The 14,793-nt window shown below is 45.9% G+C and overlaps 2 protein-coding genes across 9 annotated transcripts in view; one reads left to right on the top strand and one right to left on the bottom strand.

Annotated features, from left to right (window-relative positions):
* LOC114770393 (calcium-binding mitochondrial carrier protein Aralar2-like) overlaps positions 1-8,368 on the top strand; it is a 34,181-nt gene extending 25,813 nt beyond the window's left edge. For 2 of the 5 annotated variants that reach the window (XM_028964290.1, XM_028964291.1), the window contains 4 exons: positions 3,143-3,281; positions 4,663-4,821; positions 6,402-6,492; positions 7,610-8,368. In XM_028964290.1, coding sequence (XP_028820123.1) covers positions 3,143-3,281; positions 4,663-4,821; positions 6,402-6,492; positions 7,610-7,796 — 576 coding nt within the window. In that variant the 3' untranslated portion in view covers positions 7,797-8,368. Of the gene's footprint in view, positions 1-3,142; positions 3,307-3,786; positions 4,822-6,401; positions 6,493-7,609 lie in introns of those variants that run through there. The other 3 variants (XM_028964295.1, XM_028964292.1, XM_028964293.1) reach the window with 3 other exon arrangements.
* Position 8,369: 1 nt separating this feature from the next.
* The window catches only part of LOC114770394 (cytoplasmic dynein 1 intermediate chain 1-like), a 54,204-nt gene continuing 47,780 nt past the window's right edge, over positions 8,370-14,793 (bottom strand). For all 4 annotated transcript variants that reach the window (XM_028964296.1, XM_028964297.1, XM_028964298.1 and 1 more), the window contains 3 exons: positions 13,588-13,728; positions 11,319-11,444; positions 8,370-8,992 (listed from right to left, as the gene is read on the bottom strand). In XM_028964296.1, coding sequence (XP_028820129.1) covers positions 8,882-8,992; positions 11,319-11,444; positions 13,588-13,728 — 378 coding nt within the window. In that variant the 3' untranslated portion in view covers positions 8,370-8,881. The remainder of the gene's footprint in view (positions 8,993-11,318; positions 11,445-13,587; positions 13,729-14,793) is intronic.

Genomic DNA, 14,793 nt, shown 5'->3' with positions numbered 1-14,793 from the left:
GCACAATACTTCATGTGCATGCAAACACACACACACGCATACTTCATATACACGCATACACAGTGCAAGTTCCAGCGCAGAAGCACACCTCCACCTGCAGGCACTACACAAACACACGTAAATACGCCATGGACGTGCACCTGCCTGTCCACCCAATGACCACCAATCACCGCTTTTTCTTTTTTTTTTTTTTCACTGTGGGAACCTAAAACAACTCATAAATATGTAACAACTTCCAATTAAATTATTATAGGTTTGTGGGACCCAGCAAAATGTCCCCATAAATACTGGGCTTTATGAAGTCCCCACTAACGCATAAACTCACTTACACCTCGCATCTTACGCCTTTGTGCTACTACACAAACACACATACATTTCCATGTTCGTTTACATGATTGGGCACACACACACACACACACACACACACACATTATAAAGAAAATACTATTTTGTGCATTTAGGTGGGCACACATGTATGCATACAGATAAAAAAAAAAAACGATATAAACTACAAACGCATATATATACACAGAAGTTGCGTGTCTGCAGATATCACCTCAACCTTCGCCCTAGACCCTCTGCCCCACCTGGTTCTCCCCTCATCACCGTTTGAGTGCGCGCTGGTTGAGTTATCACGCACTGAGATGGCCGGCAGCGCTTCCAGATGTTCCCGCTCCTCCGCCTCCTCGCGTTGCCGGGGGAGGGCGCCGAACAGCCCCCCCCCGCCTCCACGCAAGGGTGCAGACTGTGGGCCGCGCCAGAAGCAGATGATGAGCTGTCTGCAGCGTTTCTGCCCGCCTTGGCGACTGATTTTTATCGCTGGCATTTCAGCGGGCAGGTAGGCCGGCTGCCGCTGGGCCAGGTGGGTGGAGAGGGAGGAGAGCGCTGGGAGGGAAAAGAGCTTTGCTCCCCGGTGAGGTATTTTGCGCTACCTGTGTGTGCACCACAGATTAACCCACGGGTGAAACAAAGCCTGGCCCAGGCACTCGCTGATGGACTGGAAGCTACATTGTGTGCCAGTGTGTGTGTGTGTGTGTGTGTGTGTGTGTGTGTTGGATGCTTGGAGAGCAAGGAGAGCTCTCTGCGCTTGGATCTTTGCCAGCATGCAGAGCACAGGGAAACGAAATCTGGTTGAAGATGTGGGTTTTGTTTACAATGAAAGAACTAGTTGCTCTTTCCTCGCTGAGTTTACCCAGCGTCTCGTTTTACGATCGATTGATCAGTTCTCCAATAAAAAAAATTTATAAAAATTCCCGGTATGCCCTATTAGGCTCATTAAGCTCTGCCAAATGGAGATAAAGACCCTTATATCAGCAAAAAAAACTTTTAGTATGTTTGGCTCCTATGTTCCACCACACTTTTCAATTACAACGAAATAGAAATGGAAATTTCCAAAAATTCGGGATTTACATACTTGGTTTTAAGTAGACTTAAATGTCAACGTGTTTAACACTGGGTTACTAGGATACTTTTTTTTAAAGGTTGATTTGATTACTCTGTATTGGTAAGTGCAATACAGCGAGAATGAAGCCAGTTAATGGCTTGCATAAAATTATCACTATAAAGCCTTTCGTTCATATTGTACAACAAATTGCAATAGCAGTTTTTTGTAAAGGCAGTGGGTACTGCATAAAAAATTCGAAAAAGAATCAAATTGGAGCTAAATTTCTCCAGAAACCTCAGACTGTTGCTATCTGCACATTCCCAGTGTCACGTTACAGTATCACAAAAGCAGTGGTGCTCTAATTTTTCAGACTGTACTAGCAATATAAATTCACTTATTTCATTCGTAATAGTCTAAAAGGCTGCATATTTCACTAGTCATATATATATATAATTTTTTTAAGGAAGATCAGACAGTGTCACGCTGAAAATAATGCCAGGGTGTGTTCTGTTAGACTATGTCATGCCACTGCAGGGGATGGACCAGGCTCAGGCGTACGGCATGCTGAAAGTGGAGGTTTAATAACTGAAAAGAAAAAAAACGTGCAATGGCCGGAAATATGCAAACAAAAGAAACAATGACATCTGGAAGGAGGTCAAAGCTGGACAAGGGAGTGAAGGATAACTGGGTTTATATACATACAAAGGTAGCAACTGTACTGTATTTGAATATACCTATATCCATATACAGTATATGCCAAAAGATTGGTTGCACCTTCTCATTCAATGTGTTTTCTTTATTTTCATGGCCATTTACGTTGGTAGATTCTCACTGAAGGCATCAAAACTATGAATGAACACATGTGGAGTTATGTACTTAACACAAAGTGGAGACCTGACCTCCACAGTCACCGGACCTGAACCCAATCCAGATGGTTTGGGGTGAGCTGGACCCCAACAAGTGCTAAACACCTCTGGGAACTCCTTCAAGACTGTTGGAGAACCATTTCAGGTGATGACCTCTTGAAGCTCATCGAGAGAATGCCAAGAGTGTACAAAGCAGTAATCAGAGCAAAGAAACTAGAATATAAAACATGTTTTCAGTTCCTTTTTTTTGTTAAGTACAGAACTCCACATGTGTTCATTCATAGTTTTGATGCCTTCAGTGAGAATCTACCAACGTAAATGGTCATGAAAATAAAGAAAACACATTGAATGAGAAGGTGTGTCCAAACTTTTGGTCTTTAGTGTATACAGTCACCAGTGAGCAGGTGACCAGCCATCAATAGCAGTTTAATTTCCAGCAGGCGATTGTTAACATACAGACATTGTGATCTGCGGGAGCTGCCAGGTTGCAAATCTGCCACTTACACTGTAAATGTAAAAGTAAATGAATACTGAGTCTGATTCCTTTAAATTACGTTATTTTCAATAGACAATCAGTAACATACAGTTACTGAGTAAAATATAGTAACCGTCATTGCATTGTTCAAAATCTTGCAGAAGGTTCTAAAAACCACAGTATCGTTACCTCATTAATCACATTCTCTTTTAGTTCTTGTTCAATAATGTGCTATGCACTAATTTCCACGAGGCATCTAAACAAAGACGCGGTACTGCAGTAAATCAAGCTTCAGTAGTACCAGAAATCTGTGTTTAGTTACCAAGGATTAAGATATTAGAGCCAGTCAGCACATTAATGCTTTAAACTGGAAAATGGAGCTGAGTAACTCAGCGGTGGTCTCCTTCTCTCCCCCAGGGGGCCAAGGCCTGCTTCCTGCGAGACATCCCCTTCTCCGCCATCTACTTCCCCTGCTACGCGCACACCAAGGCGTCACTGGCAGACGAGGAGGGGCGGGTGGGGCCTGGCAAGCTGCTGCTCGCCGGGGCCCTGGCGGGTAGGCTGACCGCGCGGTCTCTCCGGTAGCCGCCTGCGACCGCTGGCTCCATTGCGGTCGGCCCTAATTAGAGTGCTCAGTGATTTAGGCAGCGTTTTTGAAGTGCGGCGCGCCTGCCAAGGGCCGGGATATTTTCCACTGTTAATATATAGGACCTGGCAGCCGCGGGCTCCTGCCAGAGAGAGTGTTAAAAAAGGCCGAAACACCGGCGCGGTAAGGCCAATAAACAGACCTCACTTCCAACGCCGGCAGTGGGGGTCCAAAACATCCAAGACGTGGTATTTTTTTTTTCTCGCCACATTATTTATGAGCTTTTTTTTTTTTTTTTCCTGCTTGTATATAAAATATGATCTTGATCTAATGTTGTTTTTAATATTTTATTTTAGTGGTTTATCTGAAAGAAAACATAATTTAAAAAGACTTCAGTGCAAGCCAAACCAGGATGGTCTGGAGCTCAACTGAAAGGGAATGAATATTTATTCCTAATCCCTTTTTTTCCTGATAGATTTGTTGGTAATACCACCCCCACCCCCCAGCTCCATCTTGGATTGAAAGCAGCACTACATGGAAAAGACATATAAAGTCAGCATTGATTTTTTTTTTCTTCTTCTTCTATATATTTTCTTTTGGGAGTCGTGATTCGAACTTGAAATGCAGTGCAAGAGGTCGCTTTCACTCATGGCATTTATCACTGTCTCCTTTATTTATAAGTGGCGAGGACCGAGAGGCAATTAGCAATCTACTGTTGACTCAGGAAATTGAATTATGCGCTTGGTTTGTTTGCAACGTTATGCCAAAGCAGCCGCTAAAACATCGGTGGCATTTGATCTGATGTCTTCTGCTTCCTGCTGTTATGAATAGTAGATTTAAGCACATCAATGGACTACAGATTAATCACACCAAAGATGTCATTTATTATTGCAATGTGAGTTTTCTTTCCCCCCCAACATGTACTTCATCATCATTCATAAATATCATACTGGATGGAAGTGTAAAATCTTGACTCTGGTGTTTTTTAGGCCAAGTGAATCAGGCATGAACAAACCTTGATGAAAGAATCAATTCATTAACTAATTAATTAATATTAATTAAAAGAACCAATTTTCAGATGAGGTTTATTTACCCCTATGCCCCACATTTTATGAAATCTCAATCATTTATGAAAATTTTGAAAGATTGAAATTGATGTAATAATTGGTGTAAGTTGAGTCATAAGTGCCAGAAATACTGTTGTATTTTACTATATGATAAGACCTGCATCTTTTTTTCATGGGGTTTTCCTCGCCTGTGCATATTAAGGTCAGATGGTGTTGCAGATGCTCAGCAGATACGGTTTTACTGAGCGGAACTAGTGACGTGACAGTGCTCCACCCTGTTCTAGGCATGCCGGCTGCATCCCTGGTGACCCCAGCTGATGTTATCAAGACCAGGCTACAAGTGGCTGCCCGCGCTGGCCAGACCACGTACAGTGGGGTCATTGACTGCTTCTGGAAGATCCTCAGAGAAGAGGGGCCTCTGGCTTTCTGGAAAGGAGCTGGAGGTACAAAGTTGCTAACCTGGTTAACCCATAAAGCTCACTTTCTGGCAAGAAATCTAGGTGCCACTTAAAAAGGAAAATAAGGATTTGGACAAAGAGCATCTAGGCCTTGTATGCCTGGATTGTCACCCATTGGTCTCCTTTGCTTAAGGCTAAACAAATATACTTCATCTTACCTAAACTGCTCATAGGTCTTTCCTCTTAAGGCAAGGAATTATTCTTGTTGCCATGGAGATGTGGGTAGCTTGAGACAACTGTCTGTGACACCTCCTACCTAACCAGTTTAGATGGTTAGTTTTTTTTTTTTTTCGGCATTTATCAGACGCCCTTATCCAGAGCGACTTACAATCAGTAGTTACAGGGACAGTCCCCCCCTGGAGACACTCAGGGTTAAGTGTCTTGCTCAGTGACACAATGGTAGTAAGTGGGATTTGAACCTGGGTCTTCTGGTTCATAGGCGTATGACTTAATAGTCTTTGAAATGATATTTACATTTATGACATATCAGTATTTACAGGGGCAATCACCCTGGAGATACTCAGGGTTAAGTGGTAGTAAGTGGGGTTTGATCCTGTGACTTGTGGTCTTTTTTGTTCATAGGTGAGTATGTTAACTCACTAGGTCACTACCACCACCAAGACATCTATTGTGGTTTCAGGGTTCAGTTCTAGGACCAATAGGTCCTGATCTCTAATAAACTATCTGCTGCTTTCTATCCATGAAGAATGGTTTCAACCATTCTGCAAAAGGTCTTTCTAGACTTCAGTAAAGTTCTCTGCTGTTGTATTGGACAAGTGGACAAAATCTTCATATTAATGTTCATGTTCTGCTGCTCATACTGTCATGCAGGGCCCCCTGGAAAAGGTAGGCTGCACCCATGCAATTGTATGCAAAGTAAAAATGAAACCTGACGTGAGCCTTGCTCAACAAAAGGCTGCGAAGGCTGAAAAAGAGGATGTCTCCAGGGAAAGAGATCAATCAAAGAGATTGTTGGACAACGACATCATTGAGCGCATTAATGCACTTCCATGGTTCTACCCCATTGTTGAGTCTCAAAAGGCGAGGGAGTGCGCATGCATGCTGACCTCAGAGAACCCAACAAGGTGATTGTCAGGCAGCCAACCCATTACCTCACACTGATGCACTGTTCACATCGCATTTTCTCCACCATTGATCTGGACTACCATCATGGCCCCATGGCCTTTGTTACTCATGAAGGATCATTTTTCTAAAGGCGGGCGCCATACAGTTTGACATCAGCAGCACCTGCATTCCAAAAGATGATGGTTCTCATACTTTTGGATTTGCCATGGGGAACAGGTGTACCTATATGACCTCATCGGGGGAGAAGGAGAAGTAGTAACAAGCAATACACACTATTGGCCAAGTGGCTAATGTTCTGTTTTATTCATACTACAGGCTCAAACCCAACATAAAATTTAATCCATGACGCCAGAAACTGAGCATGAAATGAATCACTTCTGAGACACAATATCGGCTGAACATAGATGAGTTAGGTCAAATGATGAGGAGTTGCTTGATTGCAGACAGACTTGTTTGATTTTTCTCCCCCTGTCTTTCAGCTCGAGTGTTCCGCTCTTCGCCCCAATTCGGAGTCACTTTGGTGACCTACGAGGTCCTGCAAAGGTGGTTCTACGTCGACTTCGGTGGACAGTAAGTTTGCCTCATCTTCCCTCTTTGTTCTCCTGCTTCATCTTTCCTCCTCCCACCTTCGCTAAAAGAGCAACGCAATGTTCTTCATGACTTCATGCCTCCTAACAGTCACAACGGTGCAACAAAATGAAATTTAAATTCCCGAACAAGTGGGAGAAAAAAGGCTGAAGACACACAGCAAAGTGAAGGAGCCCAGCAGCCAAAATGTCACAGTAATGTGGAAGCTGATGGATGGGTCTTTTGAAAAGGCCGGCACAATCTAAAGGTCACTCCCTTGCCTTACTTCATTGTTACCCATAATGTGCCGGGAGGAGCCTTGCTTGGTGGAAGAGCGTGTTTTTCCCTTTAAAGCATGAGCAGGTCTGATTGAAAGCCATGTGTGGCCGTCCCTCTCGTTTTTTTTTTTTTTTACCCCATCCCTTCCCGCTTTTCTTTTTCCACCGTCGCTTCAGAGACCACGAATTACCTCAAGACCAGACGATTTTCAAATGATCAGCTGACTCAACTGGACCCTCCTTTGAGGAATGGATTTGACATTTCGGTAAATTTCTGGTCTTGAAATAAAGCTGCCCTGCAACCCACTGGTTTGAAGCCGGGGGAAGAGTGGTTTTCACCTCGTTCCAGCTCTTTCTGGCACTATGACCTCATTTTCCCATAGTGAAGGCTACACCTTCAGGAAAAGAGAAAAAAATGTGGTGCAAAGAGAACACCTACGACTATGGCTATACCAGCTAGGCCACAGAGTCGGGCCTGTTTATATCTTCAGCTGCAGCCAACGGTGTCCGCTTTGAAAAATCATTACGATATTTGCCATATTGAGTGCCTTGAATAAACACACAGTGTCAAGAGTGTTCTTGTGTTCTCAGTTCTGGTGACAGTTGCAGTTCAAACTGTCCAGAACATAAAAGGTTCCTGCCACCCCGGTTGTAAAGGCTTCAGAGGAGGCCGAGTCATTTTATTTCTGTGTCTGGCCCTCGAAAAGAAAATATTGGTGTTTCCCCCAGATCTCAATATTCGATTAGGCCGTTTATTTTTAGTGACCGTAGCGCGGCCGCCGCTCCTGTCTCACTTTCTCTCTCATTTTCGCCATCGCTCCCCCTCTCCTTCCCTGCCGCAGAAAGCCTTCTGGCTCGCAGCCACCACCCAGGTTCCGGATCAGCTTGCCGGCGCCCAACCCCGACCACATTGGTGGATTCAGGCTGGCCGTGGCCACGTTCGCTGGCATTGAGAGTAAATTTGGACTTCACCTGCCCCGGTTCCGGGTCCCGGTCGACCTCTCCGGCGACTCCTGTGGCAGCCAGTGAAAGATGGCTGCCAAAAAGCTGAATAATGTTTCTCAAAACTGCTCACATCTGTATTGTTGAGTTGTTGTTTTTTTTTTGAGGTATGTATATTTCTATTTTTGGAGGTTGTAGCGTGTTTTTATCATAATAAGTTATATGTGATACTGAAAGAATAAACCTTCTGGGGGGCTTAGCAGGAACATGTATGGTTTTATTAGAGTTTAAGATGTATTTTTCTGAAGTTGATTCCAAACTGACCTCCTACATATATGTTTACATATATGTCAAACCTGTATTGTATGAACGTGACAAGCGTTCACTGTCACCAACTTGCATTTGTCTCTAGTGATCTAGTGACTGATCTGGTTTATGATTATGCATCAAAAGTCAAAAAGTCATGATAAAGTATAACAACAGTGTGTAATACAGTCGGATAGGAGTGATGGAATTAGCCTTGAATGAACCTGTGTGGATCAGTAGACTGTTTAAACCATGTAGCGTGCAATAACCGTGCCTTACAGAACGTACGGCAGCAATATACTGTATTAATTATGAATACAGAACACATTTAATAAAGTCTTACACACAGCGAGGTTCAACAAGTGGCATGTTTTATTGGCAGCCCAGCCTGCCTTTGTCACAGATTGTCACACTCAAAACGCGCCTGATTCCCGATCAGCTCACGAGCAAAGTGACGTTTAGCGTGTACCCCTGCAGTGACAGTAACATGGAAGCGGTTGTACATGCTGCACCAGTGACACGTTCTCACACAGCGTCCGTTTTTTGTGTGCCATGCAGAGGAGAAAATGCACACAACACAAAGCACTGCGGTTGCATGAGGCCTGCAGCACACATACTGGCCAGCAGCACGACTATTAAATGATAAAACACTGTGTCACGAATAAGGATTTCGGTCAGCGTCTCACCAACCAATACCATTCAGCCATTAACGTAGGAGAACGTGACTCCGGATGTTGAGTCGTATTATATGGTTAACGACTGACTGTAGGAGGGAACATACACAGTTTACACAGACACACACACATGCGGACCAGGTGCTTGGATAGTATATTTCTTGTTGAAGCGGCGAGGGTTTGACGCCCGTCCTACGAAGCCAGCTCCACGGGGCCGTCCTCCTCCCCGTCCGCCCGGTTGGCGCGGATCTCCACCAGCGTTCGGGCGAGACGTGCCCAGTCCTCGCTGTGCGGCACCGCCAGCTGTGAAAAAGGCAACCAGAAAGTGACACGCGGTGACCTGAAATGGAGCGACGCGAGCCACCGGGTGTTTGGCCGTGTCGGGGTTTTACGGGACGCCCGGCGTAGCGCCGTGCGATCGCGTTCCGCCGTGAAAGTCAAATGAGAGAGGCCTGCCACCCAGGCTGCGACCGCAGCTCGCGGTATAATTAAACAGGGCTGGGGAGGTGGGCGGGGACGTCACGCGTCTCCCCTGAACCCACAGGCACGGGGCGGGGGGGGGGTTACACCTCACTCCTCATCAACATCACCAAAATCGTCCAGATATAAATAGCGTTAAGAGATTTAAAAAAATCGAAAAAGGTTTTACATTGGAAATACTGGCACAGTGGCACGGTGGGAGTTCTTGATCCACCTCTCACAACAGGCCCGTTTCACACACGTCTGAAGACTCAACGCGATGTCAGAAATGCAGGAAGTGAGCGTATGCGTCCATATGTCACTTAAAAAACGAGACGTGTCGCTATCCAAAGCAAATATTTAACCCTGTACCCTAAATATAACACGAAAGGACCTTGGGGGTTGTCAGAAGTGGGCGCCGTCGGTCTTAAACCCCGTTACTGCTCCTGACAGTCCTTTCCTCTGGTGATGTAGGCAGCGCACAAATGTTATTTCTGTCCATTTTATGGGTAGCTTTTGGTAAATAAGCCCCCACTCTCAAATATAAAACCCCTCAACTTCAGTCACTTTATTGATGACCCGCCATTATCATCAGCCCCGTGGGACCACACATAAACCCAACATACTCTCCAATTATCGCGCTAGAGAGAACTAAAATTAGACGCGCCCCCCCCACGTACAAAACCAAAGAAAAAAAAAAAGAGAAGAACTGAAACGGGGAGTCGTGGCGCTCGGCCGCTCTGCGGTCGCGGTTCAGTCATGTGGACGGCGAATAAAATAAGAAATTGGACGGGGACAAAAATCAAACATAGCTTTAAGGAGCTGGTAAACAAAACCCAAACGTCCAGACGCGGAGTTGAGCTTTTAATTTGTGGAGCTCTGCAGTCTACTCGGGTTCCAGTCGGCGCGGTGCAGGGCGCTGCTGGCAGAAAACAATTCTGCACAAGTCGCTGCTCTCAAATCGGTTTTTCATTGTGATGGATCAAGTGCACTAGCCGTATTCAATTACACGTGAAAATAATAATAATAAAAAAAGAAATTGATATAAACATGTTGAATATGCGCTCAGTTCATCCATCACCAAAAAAGTCCACTGTTCCTTTTATATTGATTCAAAAACTGTAATGGTCCACAACAACTTATTTGGAACATGCCAAATCCTCTATGGATAGTCTTATATAAGATTTGACTTCTAAATATGTTTTAATGAGCACACACACACACACACACACTGTACAGGCCAAATGTTTGGACACATCTTCACATTGTGTTTTCTTTATTTTCATGACCATTTATGTTGGTAGATTCTCACTAAAGGCATCAAAACTATGAATGAACACATGTGGAGTTATGTACTTAACAAAAAGTGGAGACCTGACCTCCACAGTCACCGGACCTGAACCCAATCCAGATGGTTTGGGGTGAGCTGGACCAACAAGTGCTAAACACCTCTGGGAACTCCTTCAAGACTGTTGGAGAAGCATTTCAGGTGACGACCTCTTGAAGCTCATCGAGAGAATGCCAAGAGTGTGTAACGCAGTAATCAGAGCAAAGAAACTAGAATATAAAACATGTTTTCAGTTATTTCACCTTTTTTTGTTAAGTACAGAACTCCACATGTGTTCATTCATAGTTTTGATGCCTTCAGTGAGAATCTACCAACGTAAATGGTCATGAAAATAAAGAAAACACATTGAATGAAAAGGTGTGTCCAAACTTTTGGCCTGTACTGTATGTGTGTATATGTGTGTGTGTGTGTGTGTGTGTGTGTGTGTATATATAGATATAGTTAAACAGTGTGTGTACGTATGTGTGTGTTACTCACATTTTGTGGCATTCATCTGTCTCTTAAAATGTTTGTACTGTTTAACACCATTTACCACTTTCACATCATTATGGAATGGTTTGTTTTTGTATTTTACACTTTTAGTCACTTTTCTTATACAGATGCAAAGATGAAATGACTGCTCTGTTTCTGTGTCTTGGAGAGTTTGTGTAAATGTCATGGTTTCTGTCACCCAGAGGACGAACTTACATGACATTTTAATGACAAGTTACGTCATACACACACCCTACTTCCTCATTCTGGATGATCTGACCCCCCTGTCACTACGCCACATGTGCAATGTAGTGCAAGCAGAATTCTAAATCCAATTTTTGCACAACATACCTCTCCAACGTCGTAGATCCACACTCGGCCTTCGGAGTCTCCCACCGCCAGCTCCCTGCCCCCTGATGCCCACCGCACCCTGTTGAGGGCAGACGCTCCCTCGATGGTGACGCTCGCTGTGGGAACCTGATCAGAAGAGACCATTCTTAGCCCTGCCTGAGTCGGAATCCCCACGTCTAGGAGCTGCAGTGCAGTGTTAACACCAAACGCCACTGAGGATCGGCCCACGGGTTCTTTTAGTCACAAATTAGGATTAATTAGGACAACAATTAAGTAATGAACGTGCTGCTTTGCCAGTTCTGGGCCCGAATGGCAGCCTGCGAGGTACAGCACGGGGTTCTCCGGGGTTTTTTTAGAGCTCCAGCGCAGTACAGCACAACATGAAATAACAATGAGCGCTTTTAATGAGTCCATAAATCATGACCCCCACCCCCCCACCACCACCACCACCACCTCCAATAAAACAATACACGTGTCCACCAACGCGACAGACGGGAATAACGGACACCGACGATCCGCCTGGACGCCCGACAGTCGCACGCCGGCGGACACGTGTCACGGCGGGAAAAAGGAAGCTCTGGCAACGCGGGCTTTAACACGCCGCGCACCAAACCACAGACCGTGGCGCCATTAGCCGGCAGCTTCCTTCCGAGCCAACTGCAAGGTTATATTAGTTGCATGTTTCTCTTTGGGCAAATTGGAAGCAGGTTCCCGGCGCTCCGTTAATGGCGTCATGGCTGACTTTCTTCATAAGGAAACTGAGGACTGCGGCTATTGGCTGGCTGAGCATGTGCGCCGTGTGTCGGTGGATGTACACCGGGCTCCTAACGGGGTGCTGGGCTGGAGAAGTGGCATTCTGACCATACATGGGACCATACGTTCATTTTCATCCGTAAGGGACATGAAAGATGACATCCTGGGGTTTCTGGTGATGTCACTTTTTTTAGTATTTTTCTTAAATGCAATACGTGTGTGTGTCTGTGTACATATATATATCCACTCTGTACATATGTACACATTCATATATTTTATGTAAACTTGAATATATATATATATATATATATATATATATATATATATATATATATATATTTTTTTTTTTTTTTTTTTTTTTTTTTATTTGTGTGTGTGTGTGTGTGTACATCCATATATACACTCTGTACATATGTACACATTCATATATTTTATGTAAACATGAATACATATTTATTTATTTGTGTGTGTGTGTGTGTGTGTGCTTGTGTGTATGTGTGTGTGTATATATAGTATTGCACTTATCCACAGTTATTTCCAGATCAGTTTCTTCAGCAAAATAGAAAAAAAACATAATACCAATATCATAATAATACATAATGACATTCTGTGCTCATCAAGACCCAATGCCCATAGCATAGTAGATGAAAAACAAAAAAAAAAGGGACAATTATGCGCCTCACTCTGGAGCTGTAAGCTGAACCATTGATTTCCACGTCGCTCAGACGTCGAACGGGCATCTGATTTTATCACCACGTTTAAAAGTGTTCGTCCGATTTGGCCGCTGTTTAGGGCCACTTTAACTGGCCGTGTGAACGTAGGCGTCCTCACATCGGCCTGTTCGCTCAGAACACCTGAGGCCGCATTCTCAGGCCTGGAGATGAGAGGCACAATGCCGAAGTGGACAGTAAGTCACCAGACCTGTCCCCTCGGGGGGACGGGCAGCACAGAGCCTTTTCCCACCGTTGTGGAATTCGGTGCGTCTGGCGTGGCTCCGCTCAAAGGCAGGCCGAAAGGTCGCCGGTCACGGGACCTGTCAGTCAAACTTTATTCGCCCCCGTTGCCAAAGTCCATAAAACCCGCGCGCCGTGTCCAGCCCGTCGTGGTTTTGCGCCGGATTAGAAACACGCCCCAGAAGGGGAACGGTGTCTGCAAGGGATCCTCTCCGAAATGGGCCGGACTGACTTCGGAGCCTCGGCGACCGCAATAAACCCGGAGAACCCGGGCGAGTTCTCGAGGCGAGGCGAGAGGCGGAACCGGCCCCGCGGCAGCGAATACGCCGCGGGCGGCGTGAGGGAAGTAGGGCAAGCGGGACGGCCTCCCCGGCCGAGAGCTGTCGGAGGGGCTGATTTAAGGCCGGGGTTGTGGGGGGGACACGCCCACAGAAAGAAGGCCTGTTGTTGTTTTGATGGGATTCCGGCCGCCGTGGTTCCACCCATGGTGTGTGTGTGCGTGTGCGGGTCCGCCGCATGAACATTCCGGGCCCGGCGTCCTCCGCTCTCGCCGCGCGCCTCACCTCCGTGTCGCTGTTCAGGTTCCACAGGTCCAGGCGACCCATGCCGTCGACGGCCGCGAACAGCGCCGGGTGCGCCGGCGACCACGTCACGTCGTAGACGTAGTCGGCGTTGTCTTCAAACGAGTACAGCGGCTTGTTGTGCTGGGAGAGAGAGAGAGAGAGCGATGGAGGGCGGGTTGGGGAGTGTGTATGTGAGAGAGAGAGAGAGAGGGAGAGAGAGAGAGCAGACTGAGTGGCGCTGCTGAAGCCTTGGGGCTCGTCTGGGAACCGGCTAATTAAAACCTTTGCACGTTCACAGAATGTCATAAAAAAACACGAGATGAAAGTCTCTCCAGAGGAGTACTGTAACCTTAGTGTAACAGCTGTCTGAGGTAAAGAGGAGGGGGGGTGAGATGAGAAAAAGAAGAGGAATGAGAGACAGGGAGGAGGTCATTACAGGAAAGACGGAGGACTTGCGAGCGTCTCCCTCCGAGAAACGCGGCGGTGGAATGCGCGCAGACACAGCCTCACACGCAAACACCTGAGCAAGTTGCTACGTTTGCACCTGTAGCTGCACGCAAACCTACGTATGCGTAGAGAGAGAGAGCGAGAGAGAGAGAGAGAGGGTTTAGGAAACCGCGGAAAACTTTGAGGGGCTCATCGGATTTGCCCCCACTTGCCGCCTTCTTCATCCACATTTACATTTACTTATCCAGAGCGACTTACAATCAGTAGGTACAGGGACAGTCCCCCCCTGGAGACACTCAGGGTTAAGTGTCTTGCTCAGGGACACGATGGTAGTAAGTGGGGTTTGAACCCGGGTCTTCTGGTTCGTAGGCGAGTGTGTTACACGCTAGGCTTCTACCACCACCACCCTGTATAGAGCGGAGATACAACAGGTCTAACCCCCCTGCTGGCTGACTGACTGCGGTACGGTTTTCAGCTTCCTTCAGACCCCGCGGGCTCTATTTTGGGGATCTAACGAGAAGCGTAAAGCGTGATGCACAACTAGAGCTAAATTCCTACGTTTCTATATTGCACCGTTCCGGAATCGCTTAGTAACTGACCACTGACTTTACACATGCTTCTTGTTCATCATAAGTGCAATGTTATAACTCAGAATAACTCCAAGTAATGTCCGAAATTACGTTATTGTTATTGTCAGTTGATATAAGGTGCGGGAGCACGGCTTTCATTATATATCACATCTTTTCGTCCACAGAGAGT

Source organism: Denticeps clupeoides, chromosome 20, assembly GCF_900700375.1.
Source record: "Denticeps clupeoides chromosome 20, fDenClu1.1, whole genome shotgun sequence".
NCBI lineage: Eukaryota > Metazoa > Chordata > Actinopteri > Clupeiformes > Denticipitidae > Denticeps > Denticeps clupeoides.
This window is presented reverse-complemented; position numbering and strand designations above follow the sequence as displayed.